Consider the following 21,219-nt stretch of genomic DNA (forward strand, 5'->3'; position numbering starts at 1 on the left):
TGGTTTGAATGCAGAGCTTGGGACAAAGGTTACCTCTTTGGTACCTTCCTGAGCTTGCAGCATTGATAACGGACTCTGCCAGTGGAGTGTTCTTGATGACTGGTCTAGAAACTTCATTTGGTGTTGGAGGATATAATCCTAACCATCTGCACCGGCTTCCTGTTATTCTGCGTTCATGCGTTACTCATAACCTTGGAACAATGTGTACTTGGAGGTGGCAAACTCACGGTTGGTCTGCCAGCCCCATCCACTGACATCTTCCTGCACTGGGGTGGGAGGAGAGGAGAGGACAGAACAGGGCTTGATGGGAAGCAGCGGTGATGAACTCTTGTGGCCCACAAGCCTACACAGGTCCATTGCACCTCCTCATTTCCCCTGTGGCATGTGTTTACCCCAAACCACACCCTCCTTTCCATCACCTGACATTGTAGGATGGTCAGCTGTCCAACAGACAGACCTGCAGGGCTGCTTGTTCATTTCAGCACCTCATTCAGTGCAGAATTATATCTGGAAGGTAGAGTTGGGAAAGGAATCTAAGTGTTATCCCTTTCCAGCCCAGCTTGAATTCAAAGGAGAACGTCTTTCTTTTTAGCCAGGATTTGAATTCAAGACATGACTGCAAAGGAAGAATCGGGAGTGAACTTGAATCAGCTGAGATCAACGTAGTCTCTCTCTCTCTCTCTCTCTCTCTCTCTCTCTCTCTCTCTCTCTCTGTGTGTGTGTGTGTGTGTGTGTGTGTGTGTGTGTGTGAGAGAGAGAGAGAGAGAGAGAGAGAGATTTGTATGCATGAATGTCCACTGTTGGAGGCAACGTACAGTTGAATACTGGTGACTGTGAATTGCAAGTGGAGAGAAGGGTGTTGTGCTCAAGTTGCGCTTGCAAGCTTCCTTTGGGCATCTGGTTCGAAACTGGGAGATCAGAGTGCTGCACTAGCTGGCCCGATCCTGCAGGGAGCTTCTTAAGCAGAGAGCCAGTGTGGTGTAGTGGTTAAGAGCGGTAGTCTCGTAATCTGGGGAACCGGGTTCGCGTCTCCGCTCCTCCACATGCAGCTGCTGGGTGACCTTGGGCTAGTCACACTTCTCTGAAGTCTCTCAGCCCCACTCACCTCACAGAGTGTTTGTTGTGGGGGAGGAAGGGAAAGGAGAATGTTAGCCGCTTTGAGACTCCTTAAAGGGAGTGAAAGGCGGGATATCAAATCCAAACTCCTCTTCTTCTTCTTAACATTCTGCCCATATGTGTGGGTGAAGGTGCAAGAGTTGGGGCACAGGGGGACTGTGCCAATTTTGGCAACACCCACTTTTGTTTGGGCCGTGTCTGTTGCTGCTATGCAGTCCTCAGAGAGATGACCAACATCATTTGTGGTCCTTGGGCCAGAAAATAAAAACAAAAAAGCCATCCCTGACTTAAATGCCCACAAAGCACTTAAATAATCAGTTTGTCATGGGTTCTTTTTCAATTGCAAATTTAAAGTACTGGGGACCCTACTACCAATGCTCTTTTGCCCACCGTGCAATAACTTTCTGTTGCCCTTCCCAGTGTCATTGTGGTTATTGGGTTTTTGCTTTAAGGACAGCCTTCGCCTTATTTCTACACAGGAAGACGATTTAAAGAAAGCCATGAAGACATTAGACCGTAGAATCAAACAGCTGCATCGGTGCTTGCCGAACCACACGCTCTGTGTTGTTTTGTTACCAGGCACAAACAGGTAAAAAACTTTGCGATTGCGTTGTGGGTGTTTTTTCTGCTTTCACTGAATTCTAATGTTGAAAACTAAGCTCATCATCTGGAGCACTGTCTTTCAAGCTTGGGGCCCGCGGATGTTCTTGAGCTTCAAGTCCCATCATCCCCGACCATTGGCTAAGTGGCTGAGGATGATGGGTTTTGTAGTCTTAACAACATCAGGGGACCTAAAGTTGAAGAACACAGGTCTAGAGCAGGGATTCCCAAGCTGTACTCCATGGAGCACCAGTGACCTTCATGCTTCATTCAGGTGGTCCACAGGATTGTCTGCAGTAAGTATTGGTAGCAATTTTCAATTTCCTTTTTATGTTTTTCTGCTATGGAATGCAAATTGCAGCACAATGAAATACAATATAAGAAAATAAAAGAAGCAAAAAAAAAGCAATTAAAAATCATACAGCATCTAGCACGTTGCAATTGCTACAACAGGCAGGAAAATCATTATGTGGCCTTTGAAAGACCACTGCAGGGGGTTGGACTAGATGACCATTGATATTCCTTCAAACCCTACCATTCTGTGGGCCTTGACAAGGTGGTGCTGGGGGTTTGAATCCCCCTGAAGAATAAACCAGGACATGAAAAGGGGTGAGAGTGGGACAGGCTATGGTGAATACAAGCAGGAATTTTATTTATTTGAAAAAATATATATACAGAAAACCAGGAAATGTGAATCTGTGCCATTTAGATAAAATGTACTAAATGATTGGGTTGGAAAAGCAAACACTCATCATATTCAAACCAAATCTCTTTCCACCCCCCTTGCACAAATTTCTTATCTCCATTTCCTCTCCTCAGCCTGGATGGGTGACCTGCTTTCATGATAAAAAAATTCCTTCCAGTAGCACCTTAGAGACCAGCTAAGTTTGTTATTGGTATGAGCTTTTGTGTGCATGCACACATCTTCAGATTTCATGAATGAGCCAATAGCCATAGAGGACAGTCAAAAATTTGCACAGAACACTAAGGTTCCAATCCACATGGCCTCAGGGGTGTCCCAAATGAATGTGGGAAGGAAAATTGGGAAATGCCTCAGTTAGCTTGATGGGAACAAGAAGCCCTTAAAACTGACCGCAGTCCTACCGTCTCAAGCTGGTTGGAATCTTCCAGTCCCGCTCTCGACAGCTAGCACAAAATATCAGTTGCTGCTTTATGGCTTTTCAGTTATCTCCTCCATGCAAGAGTTACATGGCTTTGGGCTCCTGTTATTATTTTTCAGGGGCTTAAAAGAAAGGCAGCCGTGCACCCTAGAGGCTAGACCGGCTTGGCTGTTCTTCAGTTCACTGGGGTATAGGGAGGAGGGGAGTCTCTTGCTGCTGCTGCTGCTGCTGCTGCTGCTGCTGCTGCTGCTGCTACAGTTTTTTCGCTGGTTTGCAATAATTCTTTTAATGTGCTATATCAGTAGCTATAGATCTTTTCTCCAGCCCCCACTTCACCCTGCTCTCTTTCCTGAGCTCTGCATGCAACACCACATTAGCTTAATCAGCCCCAGGGGAGGTCTGAATGCAGGGATGAGCCCTTGCAGGCCTTTTCAAATTCACTCTGCCTCCATCCTTTGATCCTAAACCCTCACTGCTGATTATTTGAAGCGGGGGGAGGGGGGTGGCAGGGAAGTGTTAGATGCTTCCCAAGTAAGTCATTTTTTTGCTCCTGATAAGCCTGGGGTCACACACAGGAATTGATTCATGCCTGTATTTTCCTGCTCTTTGTTAACTATTGAAAGCTTGCCAGTGTACCGTATTCCTTTTTCTTTCTCTTTTTTGCACCAGAGTACATAGTGCAAGTGGACGCGGCTGGCGCTGTGGGTTAAACCACTGAGCCTAGGGCCTGCCGATCAGAAGGTCTACATTGTTTTATTTTTACTATAGTCCCAAGATCCACCAACCAGAGGAGCATAAGAATGTGGAGCCCAGAAATTGGTTTTAATGCCCAAGCTGAACCAAGTGCAATAGTTCTTCCATACAAAACTTCCCTCCTGGACACCCCTTCCAAAATTTCTCACCAAGCTCCAACAATTTGACATAAAGGTGTGAAAAGCAGCCTACATGTTGGAGCCAGGGCTTGCTTAAACCGGGCTCCAGAGAACCTGCCCTGAGGGTCAGGATGGCATAGTGGTTATAGTGTCAGACTAAGACTTGGGAGAGGGACACGGGTGGCGCTGTGGGTTAAGCCACTGAGCCTCTTGGGCTTGCCAATTAGAAGGTCGGTGGTTCGAATCCCCGTGACAGAGTGAACTCCCGTTGCTCTGTCCCCGCTCCTCCCAACCTAGCCGTTCGAAAGCACATCAAAGTGTAAGTAGATAAATAGGTACCACTCTGGCGGGAAGGTAAAAGGCGTTTCTGTGCACTGCTCTGGTTCGCCAGAAGCAGCTTAGTCCTGCTGGCCACATGACCCGGAAGCTGTACGCCCGCTCCCTCGGCCAATAAAGCAAGTTGAGTGCTGCAACTGGACCTAATGGTCAGGGGTCCCTTTACCTTTTAAGACCTGGGAGACCAGGGTTCAAATCCCTGTTCAACCATGAAGCTGACTGGGTGGTCATAGAATTGTAGCGTGGGAAGGGACCACAATGGTCATCTAGTCCAAACCCCCTGCAACGCAGGAATATTTTGCCCAACATGGGGCTCAAACCCACAACCATGAGATTAAGAGTCTCATGTTCCACCAACTAAGCAACCAAGGCCCGGTCGCTTTTCTCTCAGCCAAATCTTACCTCGCAAGGTTTATGTCAGGATAAAACAAGGGATCACATGCGCCAGCTTGAGCTCCTTGGCAGGAAGGCGGGATATAATTATAATAATAAATAAATGACTAAATAAAGACCTTTTGCCCACACAGGGCATCTTGTTCAGCTTTCTGTTTGCCTGCAAAAAGCAGAGTTTACATTCAGCACTGTGTCCCTGGAAGGAAAGTAACACTGGTTCCTGTCGCTTGCTTTGCAGAGGCTCCGAATCGTTCCAGGGCTTGGGCCTGCTGGGAATCAAAGGAGAAAAGCCCGCCTCCTGAGGTTCCTGTTTGCCCTTCACAGCTTTTAACGCCCTGGTTTTGCTAAAAGCTCCAGTGATTTCATTTAGGCCCTGCATCCTGAACACCAGCAAGTCCACACACACCCCATTCCTTCAATGTTTTAAATATTAAAATCAGTCAAGTCAAATATGAAAGAAGCTGATCTGGTTATTAATTCAGTAAGCTGGGTTCCCCCTCCACTCCACCTTCACTTAACCTCTGCTAACTGCTAACCAAATGTTTAGGTGGGGGGAAAGAGCATGGAAGAAGCCAATTGGGTCTGGGTTTGGTGGAGCTGAGTGAAAATGGATCCCCAAAATTCTCCCATCTTGTTTTCGGGTGGCATGGGTTGGAGTTTCACATAATATTCTCCAGGGCAAGAGAATTCTCCAGTACTTTGGGAAGAGGGTCAGAAATGAGACTTTCAAAGAAAACCGATTCTGAGAAATTTCCACTCGGTTAATACTGGATAAAGCTATGTTAAGAGCTAACACGCGGGTGGCGCTGTGGTCTAAACCACTGAGCCTAGGGCTTGCCAAGCAGAAGGGCTGCGACGGGTCCCAGCTCCTGCCAACCTAGCAGTTCAAAAGCACATCAAAGTGAATGTAGATAGCTGGTGGGAAGGTAAACGGCATTTCCATTCGCTGTTCTGGTTTTGCCAGAAGCGGCTTAGTCATGCTGGCCACATGGCCCGGAAAAACTGTCTGCGGACAAACGTTGGCTCCCTTGACCAGTAAAGCGAGATGAGCACCGCAACCCCAGAGTCGTTCACGACTGGACTTAACTGTCAGTGGTCCTTTACTTTTAGCTTTTTAAAGAGCCAACATTATCTAATGGTTGGATTCGAACAGCTGTAACCGAAATTCACCACCCGGATTTGCAGGAGGCAAATTTTGAGTAGGAAGGAAGAGTTTGCCAAATATATTCTCCTTGTGTGTAAAATTCGCCCAACAAGTTAAGGGTTTGCTTAAATGAGAAAATTCTCAGGACATTCTTCTCTAATAAATATTGGCCTTTGTGTGTGTGTGTGTGTGTGTGTGTGTGTGTGTGTGTGAGAGAGAGAGAGAGAGAGAGAGAGAGAGAGAGAGAAATTTAACAAGAAATAATGTTAACTGTTGGAAGTTTTAAACAGGCACACTATCATGTATGTAACAAAATGCCACCCACCCCCGGGGCCAAAAGGTGCATAGACAAGGGCTACCCACCAATCTCTGCCTCTTAGGTCCCATAATTAAGCTTTTCATAAACGTTTGTAGCATTTTCAACACACACACATACCATCCAGCCTGCAGGAAGTAGCACATTTTAGAGCAAAACACTTAACTTTGCCCATGGGAAAATGGAATCTGTGATTCACACATTTTGATCTTTTTCCATCTTCATAAAAGGAAAGGTTTCGGCTTGAGTGGGGTGGAGGAACACCGGGGGGCGGGGGAAGAGAGAGAAAGAGAAACTCTTGCCGAGGCAGGAATGTGTATAGACTTAATTATTATTATTCATTTATTTCAAATATATTTTGGAAGCCCACATGACCATAGCTCTGGTAGGCTTGCAGCCCATTTGGTTCTAAAAGCATCTTGAGCAAAGGCAGCAGCCCCTCTGAGCATGCATAGATTGCCCTGTGCCCCCCAAAAGAGGAAAAAATAATGGGATTTAAGAGCAAAAGGCCTCTTAGGGAAACAAACTAATCTCTGAATACATGTTTTGGGGAGAAAAGAACTCTTCGGATTAGATTTGTTTTCAGGAATAAGAAATCATTGATGATAATACACCCAATGCCAGCTCCAAGCTGGGAACAACTGTGGGCCGTCGACATTTCCAGGCAGGGCTAAGAGCATCCCCTCCCTGAAACCTCTTGAGAGCTGCTGCCAGTCCGTGTAGGCAATACTGAACTAGATGCAGCAAGGATCGCTTCCTGTGTTCCTGGGGTTGGGGGCGGGGCCGGAAATAGACTTCCTCCAGAGGAAGCAGCCACCACTTCCCCTTTGCCTAAATGCTTGCCCTCCCTCTGGGCTCAATCCTCACAACTGCCCAGAGAGAGAGGCCAAGGCAGGTTGGAGAAGCCTTTCCATCTCCTCGCTGCTTCCACACTTGGAATGGGCAACTGAACGGACAGTGACAAAGAGCAGGAACAACAGCAGGGCCAGTACATTTCGTAGGTTAGCAATAGGCCCCCAGGCGTGCTCAGCAAATGCACCACAAAACCAGCCATGGATGCCAACTGCGATCTGCCCAGGTAAGACTTTTGATGCTGGTACAACTGGGTGTCTTGTCGTCTTTAGGTCTGCATTGCTTTTAAAGCTCTCCTTTTTATGTTCCTATACACATACTGATGTTTTGCAAGAGGGAGGTACATAAATACACTTTTATGAAGAGATAGCTAGAACAGCAGCATGGGAGTTGGGGAAAAACAGCAGTCCTTCAGCTACTGTTAAGACTGCGTTATCCTTGACCACTGGGCATGCTGGCTGGGGCTGACCAGGATCCCACCTCATCGGCAGACCCAGAGGCTGCCTATCCTTGCAAAGGAGCCTCTGAACTGCGCCTGCATCAAAACTGGGGCGGCCAGAAAAGTAGAGAGGTTCGATGTGCAGAAAGCAGCAAGTAGGAAGAGTCAGTCTTGTGTAGGGCTCAGGATCAGTCTGGTTTTGAACACCTGGCTTCAAAACCTACGCAGCCGTGAAGATCAATGGGCCAAGCGCTACCTCACAGGGTTGTGAGAATAAAAACAGGGTAGGGGGAAATCATGCTGCAAGCTCCCAGGTGGGTGGATAGGAATGCAGACCCTCAAAGTGTTCCTATTTTCCAGGGACAGTCCCAGATTTACAGAAGCCGCCCCGGTTTCTGATCTGATCCTGGAATGTCCCGCTTTTCCTTATTTTCCCTATTTTCATTGGAGAAATGTTGGAGGGTATGGAGCTATTTGACCCCCCGAGCCAAGGAGATAAGCAACTATACAACCTTTAGAAGACATCTTAAGGCAGCCCTGTGTAGGGAAGTTTTAAAATGTTTAATGGTTTAATGTTTAACAGTTTTTTATATATGTTGGAAGCCACCCAGACCAGATGGGCAGGGTAATTTATTATTATCATCATCATCATCATCATCATCATCAAGGACATCTCTATTTTCATCAGAGAAATGTTGGAGGGTATGGAAATGTAAATAAGTCATAAATTCATGAGCTCATGACTGCAAGGCATGTGTCAAATTTGGGCTGACTTAACAATGCTTGAGCTTAGATCCCCCAAGCCACACTTCAGATGAGACCCCCCAACTCCCACTTTGGGAAGGGGCCTGGGGTCATGAGCCAATGCGACTTCACCATCTGTCTGGCTACACATCTATGGTCTTGTCCATGTACTCTTTTTCCTGTGAGGGAGGTCATGTAACACACTTTCTGTGGAGGTGCAGACCTGGCCCAGCTCCATCCCCTCCTGACCTAATTCCGGAACGTTCCGGGCAAACAAAAATGGCAGCCGCCTGAGGGGAAAATAGGCGACAGTGAAGCGAGGAGCTTGGCTGAGTCACCGACCATTTCACCGGGTTCTCGCCAGAAATGTATTCAAGCAGCTAAATGGTGACAACATGTAACGAAAGACAGGTACATTCTGCAGTTGTGTAGGTGAGAAAATGTCAGCAGATGGGCTTTTCGCACCTGCGCTCAACAAGGTTTGCCTGCTCTAATTCCTCCACATCTCTTGCTCCCACAGAGTCATTGACCTTGGTTGCACTGAGCTATGAAGGTGGCGCATTTTGGAGGCGCAAAGCTTTTTGCAACAGCGGGGGGGGGGTGACACCCCATCCCCAAACGCACGCCAGGCTCGTAGGGCTGTATTCAGTGCTAGTAGACTGTGCAGAGTAGACTTTTGGGGCATGCTGAGGAAAAACTTTCATAGAATCATAGAATCATAGAGTTGGAAGAGACCACAAGGGCCATCGAGTCCAACCCCCTGCCAAGCAGGAAACACCATCAGAGCACTCCTGACATATGCTTGTCAAGCCTCTGCTTAAAGACCTCCAAAGAAGGAGACTCCACCACACTCCTTGGCAGCAAATTCCACTGTTGAACAGCTCTTACTGTCAGGAAGTTCTTCCTAATGTTTAGGTGGAATCTTCTTTCTTGTAGTTTGGATCCATTGCTCCGTGTCCGCTTCTCTGGAGCAGCAGAAAACAACCTTTCTCCCTCCTCTATGTGACATCCTTTAATATATTTGAATATGGCTATCATATCACCCCTTAGCCTCCTCTTCTCCAGGCTAAACATGCCCAGCTCCCTTAGCCATTCCTCATAAGGCATCGTTTCCAGGCCTTTGACCATTTTGGTTGCCCTCCTCTGGACACGTTCCAGCTTGTCAGTGTCCTTCTTGAACTGTGGCGCCCAGAACTGGACACAGTACTCCAGGTGAGGTCTGACCAGAGCAGAATACAGTGGCACTATTACTTTCCTTGATCTAGATGCTATACTCCTATTGATGCAGCCCAGAATTGCATTAGCCAACTTTGTTGGCTACAAGACATAACTGTCGGAGGCAATGGTGGAGGCAGGACGGAAACACCAGCTAATCAATGGTATTAATTAGTTGTATTTTTAAAAAGGGGGCCTCAGAACTGCATGCCATCCCAGAGTTGTGATCCCTGTCGCCATTGATCAGGACAGTGGAAAGTAAACATGGAAGCTGCCTTGTAGGGAGGTTTATCTAGCCAAGTGTTGCTTACATTGACCGGCAGCCATTCCCTAGGATTTCGGGCAGGGAGTGTTCCCAGCCCTAGCCTGCATCTTGTTCATTATTATCTCTGAAAGGGAGTAGAGCCTTTAATGCAAGATGAAAATTATGGGGGAAAGCCTGGGGTTTCCATAAAGGAACTGCTCTGGCCCCCATTCCTCACCCTTCTGTGGCTCCAAACCTATTATAGCTCTTCATTTTCCATCTCTTCTGTTTCTGCTCCAAGACTAAACTAAGAAACTCCACCCTCCATTTTACAATAACAAAGGGAGGGGCCCAATCCAGCCCTCCAGGTTTCCCCTCAAGAATCACAAGGCTTTACACTTCCCATGATTTTGTACCAAAACATCTAAATCATTCTTGGCAATGGCAAAGTTTGGTGGCTGCTTTGTATCAGTGAGATACAAATCTAACAAACAAATCAATAAGGCATCAGGCTTCCGGAAGAGATAAATCACTGTGAAGGCCAATGGCCTCCCTCTATGAGAAACTACGAGGCATTTTAAGGCTTCCCAGGCTGTTTCTAGGCTATTGCTCTTTTGCAGCTGGAATCCAATCGCCTGTCGTCAAATTCAAGTTGGGGAATTGAAGGGATTTGGCACCTTTGCATGACAAAACCGCTTAAGCCAAGAAAAATGGGGGTGGACTTTTTGCAGTAAGTGATGTGGGGGAAACCATTGGAAAAGCAGGATAGCAATTGCTTGACATTGTGGTAAGCAAATTGGAATCAATGCTGCATAAAGAGCGGGCGTCATGCAACCTCTCGAGCGAATTTTGTGCAAACAAATCAGGCCGAATGCTCAATAAGCAGGTCGTGTGGAAGCGAGATGAGAGAGACAAGAAAAAGCTCAGTTGCGTATTGTCCTTCCACTTCTCCCAAGCCTTGCTGGAGGGTTGCGTGACTGGGAACCTCTTGCAAACAGACACTTAAGAAAGCCCCATTTACAGATATTTTCAGTGTTGTAGTCTTGAAATATTAAGCACTGCGCTGTCAAAGCTGATAACTCTGACGCTAGAGTCCCACAGGTACAAGCAGCCGTTAACCTAGAATTCTGGAACGACTTTTCCTGCAAAACTGTCTCACGCTTGAACCACCCTCTTTAGTGTGTTGAAGAGAAAGGCTGTGTACTCGCCATAGATTTGAAGCACATTCACCATGCCAAAGAACCCTGGGAACTATAGTTCACACCTTGCAGAGCTACAATTCCCAGCGCCCTCAGCAAACTACAATTCCCAGTATTCTCAGAGTGGTGTGTGCTTTAAATCTACAGTGTGCATGCAGCCAAAACAAAATCCAATTACGAGTGAGCATGGTTTGTTTCACCTTAGCAATGGGGCCGGCTTGCTGGATGCATCTATTCGTGCCTCTTATTGCTAAACACACCCCACAAAAATACCCCTATTTATGTATTTTAAAGCCTTAGGTTTTAAAAGACAGGGAGGCAACAGGTCGAAAGGAATTGCACAACAAACGAGGGAAAGGAAAAGGAACAAAGGCAGCAACTGCTCTGAATTTGGAAAGCGGGTTACACAACCACACTCACGGCCAATTAGCATCTCGGCAGGCCACTTGGTTCAGAAGGCAGACGGATGGCGTGCAAGACCGGCAGCCGAAAGAGCAAGGGAGAGACAGCACATATGCCAAGAGTTGGCACTCTACCACTTCTCACAAGTATAGTCAAATTTCTCTCCCCCCCCCCCCGAAAAATTGTTTCGAATGTCCAACATTAATCCTATAAAGAAATGGAGCAGAGGGAAGCAGACTTGAGTTGACAAATGGAGACTACAGCCTAATTTGGAACGAATGCAGGGAGATTGCTTATTTTCCATCTTTTCCTTTGTTTTGTTTTTTAAATGAGTTTTTTTTGCATGTTGCAGAACTGGGGAAATGAATCAGCGTTGTTTTCCGAGAGCAGACAGGGCTGACAGACTCTCATGAAAAGCCTTTTCACTTTTCAGGGAGGACCACCTAGTTGCTATAGACATAATCGGGGGGGGGGGGGGAGGGAGGTGTTTGTAAGAAGCCTGTGCCTTTTTCACAGCATAGCTAAAGATGTAAGAAAAGCCCTGCTAGTATAGACCAGAGGCCTATCTGAGCTGCCCCTTTGTTTGGTGATCTGTTTCGACATACGGACTACCTATGTGTTTAAATGAAGATGGGTGGATTATTGTTATTGTTCATGTGAGCTGATATTGCTTCTCTCTGTTACATCTGAAATTGTGTGTACAGTGGACACTCGGGTTGCGAACGTGATCCATGCGGGAGGCATGTTCACAACCTGCAATGTTTGCAACATACAGCGCCGCGCATGCACGGGTTGCGATTCGGTGCTTCTGCGCATGCACGACTGCCGAAACCGGGAAGTAACCCATTCTGATACTTCCGGGTTTCGGCAGGTCTGTAACCCGAAAAAACACAACCTGAAGCGTCTGTAACCCGGGGTATGACTGTATATGTATGTACATACACAAACAAACCAACAAACACACACAAGCCCTACTTCCCAGCAACTGTATCATATTGCCTAAGATCGAGATTTATAGCCGTCAATAGTAGTAAGAATACAAGAAACATTAAGATGAGCCTGTTGGATCAGGCCCACCTAGGCCAGCATCCTGTTCTCACAGTGGTCAACCAGATGGTTGTAGTAAACCATTGAAAAACTTCTCCATGAGCACGTCTAACCCTCAAAGCTGCTGGCCACCTCTACATCATGTGCCAGTTCTTTCCATACCTCTAAATCCAAATCTTAAACTGTGCATTTTGCAATTACAGTATGTGCTTCCATTTGTCTCACCAGAATCTCCTGCTAATCAGCCCCACTGTATGACTCTTACTGAAACATGAGGAAGTTTCCATTCAAAGAAGTGTTTCTAACTTCCAAATTTTGGATGCAGCGCTCTCCCTGCCTCTGACGTTTCCAAAGCACACAGAGCCGTTGAGAGCACTTTGGCAGAAGCAACCCTGATCTGATTGTGTGCAGTCAGCTTTTTAAGGTCTACCTGAACAGCAGTATACAAATATCTTCATAAATCAATCCTCTTGCAGCCCAGTGGCTTGCCAATGGCAGACAAGATATGCACAGTGGCAGAAGACTCCCCCCCCCAAAGGTGAAAATGAAGAGTATTGGTAGCAGAGTGATGTGCATGCTTCAATTCCAGAAATTGGAAGGTACATTGAACTGAAATTCAGGAGGAGCAGAATACAGGGCAAAGTGAACCCACAGGACAAATACAGGAAGCAACTGGGTAAATCCACTCATCTCTCAAATGGGGATTTGGATAGGAGCCTATATAAACCAAGGGATTGCCATTCTGCAAACACAAAAGACCTACTCCCTGTTGCTTGTATCTAGTCCGTGCTTGTATCTAGTCCAAACCTCTGACTATGGCAGTATCTGCTCAAGCCGCACACCCCAACAAAGAGAAACCCATTTAGAAATGACCCATCACATATGGACCATGGCCAACACTCAGTCTAATTGCTTACCTATTAAATCCCCATAAATAACTGATCCTAAGCCACCTCCACACAGATTGGGCTCCTATTGGGAACGATCATGTATGAGTATTTGTAGAAACATAGCAGCTGCCTCATACCATTGTTCCATCTAACTCAGTGTTGACTGCACTGACTGGCAGCAGCTCTCTAGCAGCTTTAGACAGGCGTTTTCCCGAGCCCTACCTGGAGATGCCAGAGATGGAAGCTGAGATTGGAGCCTGCAAAGCACATGTCCTGCCACCCAAACTCTGTCTGTACAGTATTATCTGTGACAATCTACTACTATGCAGGTGTGACTGGAACATGGATCTACACACCCCTTATGATAACAGCAGGAATTTGGGCATGCAGGTGGCAGTGCCTGCACAACCCATCCCTTTGAATGACTAACGTGTCTTGCCTGGGAATCTGCTTGAGATGAATCATGTGTCAGGCATGCAAAAGCCATGCTGCAAGGATGCTTGCCAATAGCTTGGCCTACCTGGGAACCAGCATTTAAAATGGTACCTCTGGCCAGGCTTTGTTGGTGCAGCATGGGTGTAACTTTTGGGTTTCCAAGGATGCCTCACTGCTGCCCAAGTTCCGCTCCTCTTACCTCGGGAGGCCTTTGTAAGCCACATTGCCGTGCCATCTGTAGGAAGCGTAAATATTTTATTACCAGGAAGCGGGGAGGGAGAGATAAAAAATCACATTTCTGGAAAAAGGCAGCAGGATGCCACAGAAACTACAGCCATCAACTCATTTTCCAGCCGATAATTACCACGACTGTGCTAAATGAGTTTCTGCAGCCATTTCACTCCAAGCTGTGGAAGATTTCACTGCAGGGTCCAAATCAATACCTATTTTTACATCAGCCACATTTTTAAGTACAGTGGTACCTCGGGTTAAGAACTTAATTCGTACTGGAGATCCGTTCTTAACCTGAAACTGTTCTTAACCTGAGGTACCACTTTAGCTAATGGGGCCTGCCGCCGATGCCACGCGATTTCTGTTCTCATCCTGAAGCAAAGTTCTTAACCCGAGGTAATATTTCTGGGTTAGCGGAGTCTGTAACCTGAAGCGTCTGTAACCCGAGGTACCACTGTACTTGTCAACATCATGTCCATTCATCACCCAAAGTTTACATGTCTAAAAGATTGTGTAAAAATGAGAAACATGCCTTTTATACTTGGCATGAGAGATTCACGTTTTAGCAATCAATCAAGCTTGCCTCTCCGCTCCACCCCTTCAGAGCAGCAGCAGGGAACCTGTGGCTCTCCAGATGTCTGCAGATGCCACCATCCCTGACAACCAGCTGTGCTCCCTGGGGCTGATGGGAGTTGGAGTCCATCCATGCAGATTTCCACCCCTGTCCCACTGGCAAAAGTGTACAGGAGCTGCTGCTTGGTGGATTAAAGTGCCCCTCCATAAGCTACATTTGACATGTTTGCGGGCTGGGGAGCAGGAAGAGAAATTAAGACACTTAAAACTGGGGAGGCACACAAGAGACACATGCACAAGCTGGTGTTCATAGAACAGAGGGACATCCTCTGGGCAACTGCAGAATATCTGTTAATATTGCCACCCTCCACTTGTCTCAGTAGAGTTCAGGAACAAATTGTTTTATGGGCAATGATGTTTCTTCATAGATTCTGTGTCAGCTCACAGTGAGGTTGCACCAAAGAATCCCATCACATCGTGATATCGGTTCAATTAATTTTTGACCTGGCAATGTATGTTAAGGCTGGGCGATGTATGATCCAAAATGGGTTTGAAGTCCATATCGTTATATCTGTTTCATAATTTTGACCTTGCAATATATCAAGAATCATGGTGTGTTATGTGCGTGCTATGCAAAAACCACAATGTGGGAAAAACCGTGAAGCCAGCCAATGCCTCTGCAAAGCTCCCTCATTTCAGACATCATTATATATCAGTACTGGTATATCACAATGTTTAGCAGGCAATATATCACAATGTTGAAAACCAGATTATCACCCAGCCCCTGTGGCCTTGCTCACATACTGGCAGAAAGAAGGGCAATGAGAACACGCCATATTGCATGGAGCTACTATTTCTTCTGGGAATCGCAGTATGGTAGATAGGACAGCTTAATTTGCGAGTGCTCACTAGATAAAGCCAAGGGCGGGAAATCTGTAGACCTGCAGATGCTGTGGGCTAGCTTATCTTCCATCCTCTCAGACCACTGGCCCATCTGGTCCCTGCTCCTGACTCACACAAGCAAGCAACTCTTAGTTATGGAGAAGAAGTTTTGAAGCAATCTGGGCAAATGGGTTTTTTTTGGGGGGGGGGAGCCTGCCCTTATTAGTGGCAGCTACATGGGGTTCTCTCTCTCGCTGGCATTTATCTCAGGAGGCTTAAAGAGCTTAAAGCAGGGGTCAGCAACTTTTTCAGCAGGGGGCCGGTCCACTGTCCCTCAGACCTTGTGGGGGGCCGGACTGTATTTTGAAAAAAAATAATAAGGAATGAATTCCTGTGCCCCACAAATAACCCAGAGGTGCAATTTAAACAAAAGTACACATTCTACTCATGTAAAAACACGCTGATTCGCGGGCCGGATTTAGAAGGCAATTGGGCTAGATCCAGCCCCCGGGCCTTAGTTTGCCTACTCATGGCTTAAAGTGTTGGTGGAAGGTAAATTAGATCATGCAATGGAGCCTCTAGGAAGAAAGAGTGTGGGGTGGGGGGTAGCACAGGTGGGCAAGGAGAGATTTTTCTCACCTCTTAACACTTAACATTATGTAGAAGCAGGACTTGTTGTCTGACCAGAGGGAGGGATCTTCCAAACCTCCCCCACTCCCAAACCTCTTTAGAACTGGCTGCTGACTAAAACAGGTCTTCCCAGAACCTCTGTAGACAAGAGACTCTCAAAGGCACAGAGTTACTGCCATTCATTATGTGTTTAATAACCAAGGCTTCTTCCAAAAGCCTCTGTGGGCCAAACCTTCAAGCAGGTGGCTAAATACTTTGCAAGGTCAAGCGAGAGGGTGCAGGGCCCTCGGGAATGAATTAACACACCAAGACAAAAGGCACCCCCCCAAAAAAAAATTTTAGGCACACAATTTCCTTTGTAATAAATAAATAATAATAATAACAACAACAATAATAATAATAATAAAGAGGATATTGAACGCAACACACATGCAGCCTTAAGGATGAACTTCCTTGTCTGGACTCAAGAGCAGGGGTCTGAGGAGTTGGCAGCCACTAAAACCAGCTTTCCCGTAAAAACAGCACTCCTGGTAGCGTTTGCACAATTTTAAAAAGGTGTTTTTATGCAGTCAATATTCATCAACAAACAAATGAATGTCAATTCCTGCTCCTGACAGGCGAGAGAGGGTGTGAATTTAAAGTATTTTTATTTTATTTTTTTTATCCAGCTTGGGACTGTTGGCAATTTCAGATCTAGAAGAATTTGTCTTGATGGAATTACTAATTGGGATAATCCAAGTGCACCCATGCAAACTTCATTAGGAAAGGGGAAGGGGGGGGCATACTAGAGAAAGAAAGGTGTGTGTGACTTTGAAGTGATTCTCTTGCAGGAAGAGCTGTAGAGGTGGAGGAACTAGCCTGCTTCTGCACATTGCATGGTTACAGGGCAACTGCAAAGGGGGTGCGGTCTTCAATGCCCCTGTCCAACCTACCACACAATTGGCTTTCCCATTCATCACAAATTACACACAATGGGATGTATCGGTAGATGGATTACTTTTAAAAACAAAGCTCGAGTGAGTCTGTTACTCGTTAAGCCAGCCTTCGTCAACCTGGTGTCCTCTGCATGCTGGACCATAGCTCCCACATGGGATTTGTAGTCCTACAAGATCTGCAGGATAGCAAGTTGGGGAAAGGGTGCATTAAGTATGTTTAAAGGGGGGGGGAGTAAAACCTACTTTTGCGAGCCTTCACTGAGTGACTGGATATTTTATAGATTTAAAAAAAGACAGCCATATGGAGGCGAGGCTCACTTCAGGTGAAAGCCTCAGCAACTATTCCTTTCCCCAAGTTTTAAAAATGTTAACAATGTTTTTCAAAAATCCAGTTAACAACATAATCCGGCCAGTGTTAAGGAAACTCCCTTTTTTTAGTTACAACAGTTGAAAGAGAGCAAATCATCCCCAATACAGGTAAAATTTAAAAGAAATACACCCCAAAATAAGAGGCCTACCGTGTCACTGCTAAATATTATTCCAAAACAGGGTTCCCTCCACTCTGGTTAATTCTGGGCCTTTTCGACAGCAGCAGATGAAACAGAAATCCAAGCTTTTGCTACCTCTGAATTTCTATGTGAGCCAAAGGAACATCTGCCGAACTACCTGGCCAGGCTGCTGCTAATAAAGACACAGGAAGGCCCCAGGAGAAGAGTGGAAATCGTATTCAGCTGGAGCTCATTTCTTAGAGCAGAGAAGAAATGGCTACTACTCTGATTTCAAAACCAAAGGCTTGTTTGTAGTTGCTGTTGTTTTAAAACACACCCTCTTATACAGATAGTTACCAGCCAAACAGGGTTGACACTTTTATCCAAGAGTCAAATATATAAAATTAAAGCAGAGTTTTTATTCAAGTTGTGTGTGTGTGTTTTTTTTTTATTATTTCCTTGGAGGGTAAACATTCGCCACTTCTCTCTAGGTTCATGCTCCTGAAAGAAGAAGAAGAACCACCTTTGGCTTTTCAGTCAAGCAAAAGCGCTTTTGCACGGCCGTGAAAATACAATCCCTTGGGGATTTGGGGAGCGGGTGGGCAGAGGAGTGACTACAACCTTATAACCGAGCTAGCAAAGCTCTTACGCCCTTTACACACAGTGAGGGATGGCCAGTTTGCAGCCGGAAAGTGGCAAGGCCTATTGTACACAGAGGAGAATCCCGTCACTTAATGCTATCGGAAAAGGGCTTGCATTAGCACCATCCCTGCAAGGCTGCCTAGTTTGGGTGTGGGGAACCTCTAGTGCTCCAGATATTGCTAAAATACAGCTCCCATCATCCCTGGCTGTGCTAGAGTTGCAGTTAAGCAATATCTAGAGGACCAAATGTTCCCCACACCTGGCTTAGTTTTCACCCCCTTATAGTACATGCTTGGCATCCTGTCGGTGTGAACAGAGCCTATGTGCAAAGCTGCCCCAAATTATGGCAGAATTTTCTTTTTCGTGTTGGGGGGGGGGCGGAGAGTGGAAGGCAAGAAGTAAAAAAAAAACAGCCCTCTCTACCAAACCATATACTGCTCCCTATTGCCTCAGAACCAAGGGTTCAAAAAAGGTTATTACTGAATTCTCAGCTGACTGGCAAGTACAGAATACTCTTTCAGACAAAAGTAAGCTTTTTTCCTCGCCCATAAAAACCAGGAGCCAAATTAAAGGAAGCTAACCATGCTACAAAAAAAAGGAAACGATGCTGCTTTCATTGGCTTTCAGAATCTTATTTACCTGGGAATTAAATGCATTTGTAGTTAACAGTTAACACTGTTAATTCATCATGGTATGAATCGTAAAATTATCACAACCTTTTTTTAAAAAAAAATTCAACAATGTAAACAGCACTACACACAGTATAGACCTGCTCTGAAATATATACATACATATATATACACACACATATATATATGTATGTATATTTGCAGAACTTCAATCTGGCACTGTATAATTTAGCGATGTTAATTTAACCTCACAAAAAGTTTTTGTTTTTTTTAAAGTTGTGCAACCAACATCAATCTGCAACGTTTTTTGAAAAAGAGAAAAAGAAACCATTTAACTTGCAGCCAGGGGTCTCAAACATTTCAGGGGGCAGGGGGGAAGAAGAAACGAGAATAACCCAAAATTCAAAAGAAAGTGCCTAAAATATGGATACAGCATTTTAGAGCCCTTTCAAAAATACAAGGCAGAGAAAGGTGTAAAGTAGAAAAATCTGGAGCGTCTGTAAATTCCAGAGGAGTCCGGAGCTTATGGGTAATGAAAGGTTAACAGGTTACGGCTGTTTTCGCTGTGTTAAATGGCACTAAGTATGGTGGTCTATACACAGGCTTGCTGTCTGTGAAGCTGCAACGCATTTGGTGTTCTCCTCCTTCTTCCGCCTCTCCATTTCCCATTCCACAAAGGTATCAAAGAGACTGGGCCAGGCCTCATCTTCACTGTAATTGCTGAGGTCCGGCCCAATGACCTGAGTAAAATTGAGGAACATGTTCCACGTGTCCCGGGAGATTCCCTTAATTCCTGAGGGGTTCTCATTCAAGAAGTGTAACCACTGGTCCAATATCGGGGGCTTGTTTTGAGTGAAGACTAGTTTCCAAAGGGCAATGGCTATTTCCCGATGCAGCGACCTCTGTCCTTCCTCGGAGTCCAGGCCAAACTGAAAGGTAAAACGGTAAAGATCCTTGAACTTATCTTCTTGTTTGGCTTCGTTTAAGAGGCTGGGGAACCGGGCACATATCCCATCGATGCTGTCTGCGTTTATTGCTTTGCAGCCCTCAAAGAACTCCGTCCTAGTCAAGGGGAAAAGAAGCCAGTTAGATCACCTCCTTTTCTTCAGCATCACACGCAAAAACCTCAGGGCTGGTAATCAAAGCGGCTACATGCAACTTCCTTGATCAGGGGTGAGGACCCCCAAACCAGCACTCAGAGGGAGGAGGTGGGGGGGCGGTCAAGTGGCAAGTAGAACTGCTTCTGCTGACAATATGATCGGAAGAGTTTTGCATTCCTTCCTTTGATCCCAATTAATTTGTGTTGGGAAAGGGGGAATCAGAAAATGGTACCGGAAAGAAATGCCAGTTCAAACATTCTCTGAAAACATATGCATCACTGAGCATCATGCTACCCCTGAAGGAATTTAAACCCCCTCAGTCCTGCCTGTTGCACTTATTTCCATTGACACAGAGTTTTACTCCGTATACAAACATGCAAAGACATGATTCCCTCCCCAACACAATCTGAAGCCCAATGGATCAGTCCAGCTTATTTATTTGTTTGATTCCTTTTATGAATCGAATAATTTTTATTTGATTCCTTTTATGAATCAAGGGACGCAGGTGGCGCTGTGGGTTAAGCCTAGGACTTGCCGATCAGAAGGTCGGCGGTTCGAATCCCCGCAACGGGGATCCCTGTTGCTTGGTCCCTGCTCCTGCCAACCTAGCAGTTCAAAAGCACGTCAAAGTGCAAGTAGATAAATAGGTACCGCTCCGGCGGGAAGGTAAAAGGCGTTTCCATGGGCTGCTCTGGTTCGCCAGAAGCAGCTTAGTCATGCTGGCCACATGACCTGGAAGCTGTACGCCGGCTCCCTCGGCCAATAAAGTGAAAAGAGCGCCGCAACCCCAGATTCGGCCACGACTGGACCTAATGGTCAGGGGTCCCTTTACCTTTACCTTTTTATGAATCACTGCCTTTATAATATATTAAGTGATTTAAGTTAAAACATCAGCAATGAAAACAATTCCATACTAAAACACACACACACACACACAGCGCAAATTCCACACACACACACAATTAAAACACATACATAAGGCTGTTCCCAAAGGTCCACTCAGCCAAGCATCCTGCTTCCCCAAAGCGGGCAGCCAGATGACTCCAGGAAGCCCACACACAGAGACCGAAGGCAAACGACCTTCTCCTGCTGTTAACTAATCTTGGCACTTATGCTCATGCACTGAAAGGTGCTTGAAGCACCAAAGATCTGTAGCTCAGTTCACAGACTTACCTGGGTGCTGACAGTCCTCATGGGGTATGTCAATGGGTGAGCTGCACCCCCCTCCACAATACTTCAGCCCTGTATACCTGAAGGAGCGTCTCTGCCCCCATTGTGCAGCCTGGGCACCAAGGTCCAGCTCCAAGGGACTTTAGGAGGTTCCCTCATTGCAAGAAGTTATAGGGAACCTGGCAGAGGGCCTTCTTGTATTGGCACCCTCCCGCCACATGTCAGAGATAAACAGACAACTTTCCGTAGGCATCTGAAGGCAGCCCTGTATAGGGAAGCTTTTAATGTCTGATGGATTGTTGTGTTCTTTTATATTCTGTTGGAAGCTGCCATAATAATAATAATAATAATAATAATAATAATAATAATAATAAACCTAACAGGTGAGAGTGGGACTCCACTTGGAGGGACCAGTTGCAAGTCTTCATAAAGGTGAGAAAAACAACTCATTTGCACATACTTTTTTCCAAAAAGAGAAGAATCTGAGAATCATGATTTTTACAGCAGCAGGTTTAAATTTTCAAAAACATTTTTGGGTAATCCAACTATTTATAAAACCTGAAACCATCACCTG

The 21,219-nt window shown here is 45.9% G+C and overlaps 2 protein-coding genes across 7 annotated transcripts in view; one reads left to right on the forward strand and one right to left on the reverse strand.

Annotated features, from left to right (window-relative positions):
* REXO5 (RNA exonuclease 5) overlaps window positions 1–17,530 on the forward strand; it is a 42,819-nt gene extending 25,289 nt beyond the window's left edge. Inside the window, exons 19-21 of one of the 2 annotated variants that reach the window (XM_053366113.1) lie at window positions 1,596–1,705; window positions 4,677–7,022; window positions 17,209–17,530. In XM_053366113.1, coding sequence (XP_053222088.1) covers window positions 1,596–1,705; window positions 4,677–4,740 — 174 coding nt within the window. In that variant the 3' untranslated portion in view covers window positions 4,741–7,022; window positions 17,209–17,530. Of the gene's footprint in view, window positions 1–1,595; window positions 1,706–4,676; window positions 7,023–12,268; window positions 12,790–17,208 lie in introns of those variants that run through there. The other variant, XM_053366114.1, reaches the window with a different exon arrangement.
* Window positions 16,224–21,219, reverse strand: part of DCUN1D3 (defective in cullin neddylation 1 domain containing 3) — a 37,877-nt gene continuing 32,881 nt past the window's right edge. For all 5 annotated transcript variants that reach the window (XM_053366143.1, XM_053366139.1, XM_053366140.1 and 2 more), the window contains one exon: window positions 16,224–19,437. In XM_053366143.1, coding sequence (XP_053222118.1) covers window positions 18,954–19,437 — 484 coding nt within the window. In that variant the 3' untranslated portion in view covers window positions 16,224–18,953. The remainder of the gene's footprint in view (window positions 19,438–21,219) is intronic.

This window comes from Podarcis raffonei, chromosome 14, assembly GCF_027172205.1.
Source record: "Podarcis raffonei isolate rPodRaf1 chromosome 14, rPodRaf1.pri, whole genome shotgun sequence".
In the NCBI taxonomy this organism is placed as follows: Eukaryota; Metazoa; Chordata; class Lepidosauria; order Squamata; family Lacertidae; genus Podarcis; species Podarcis raffonei.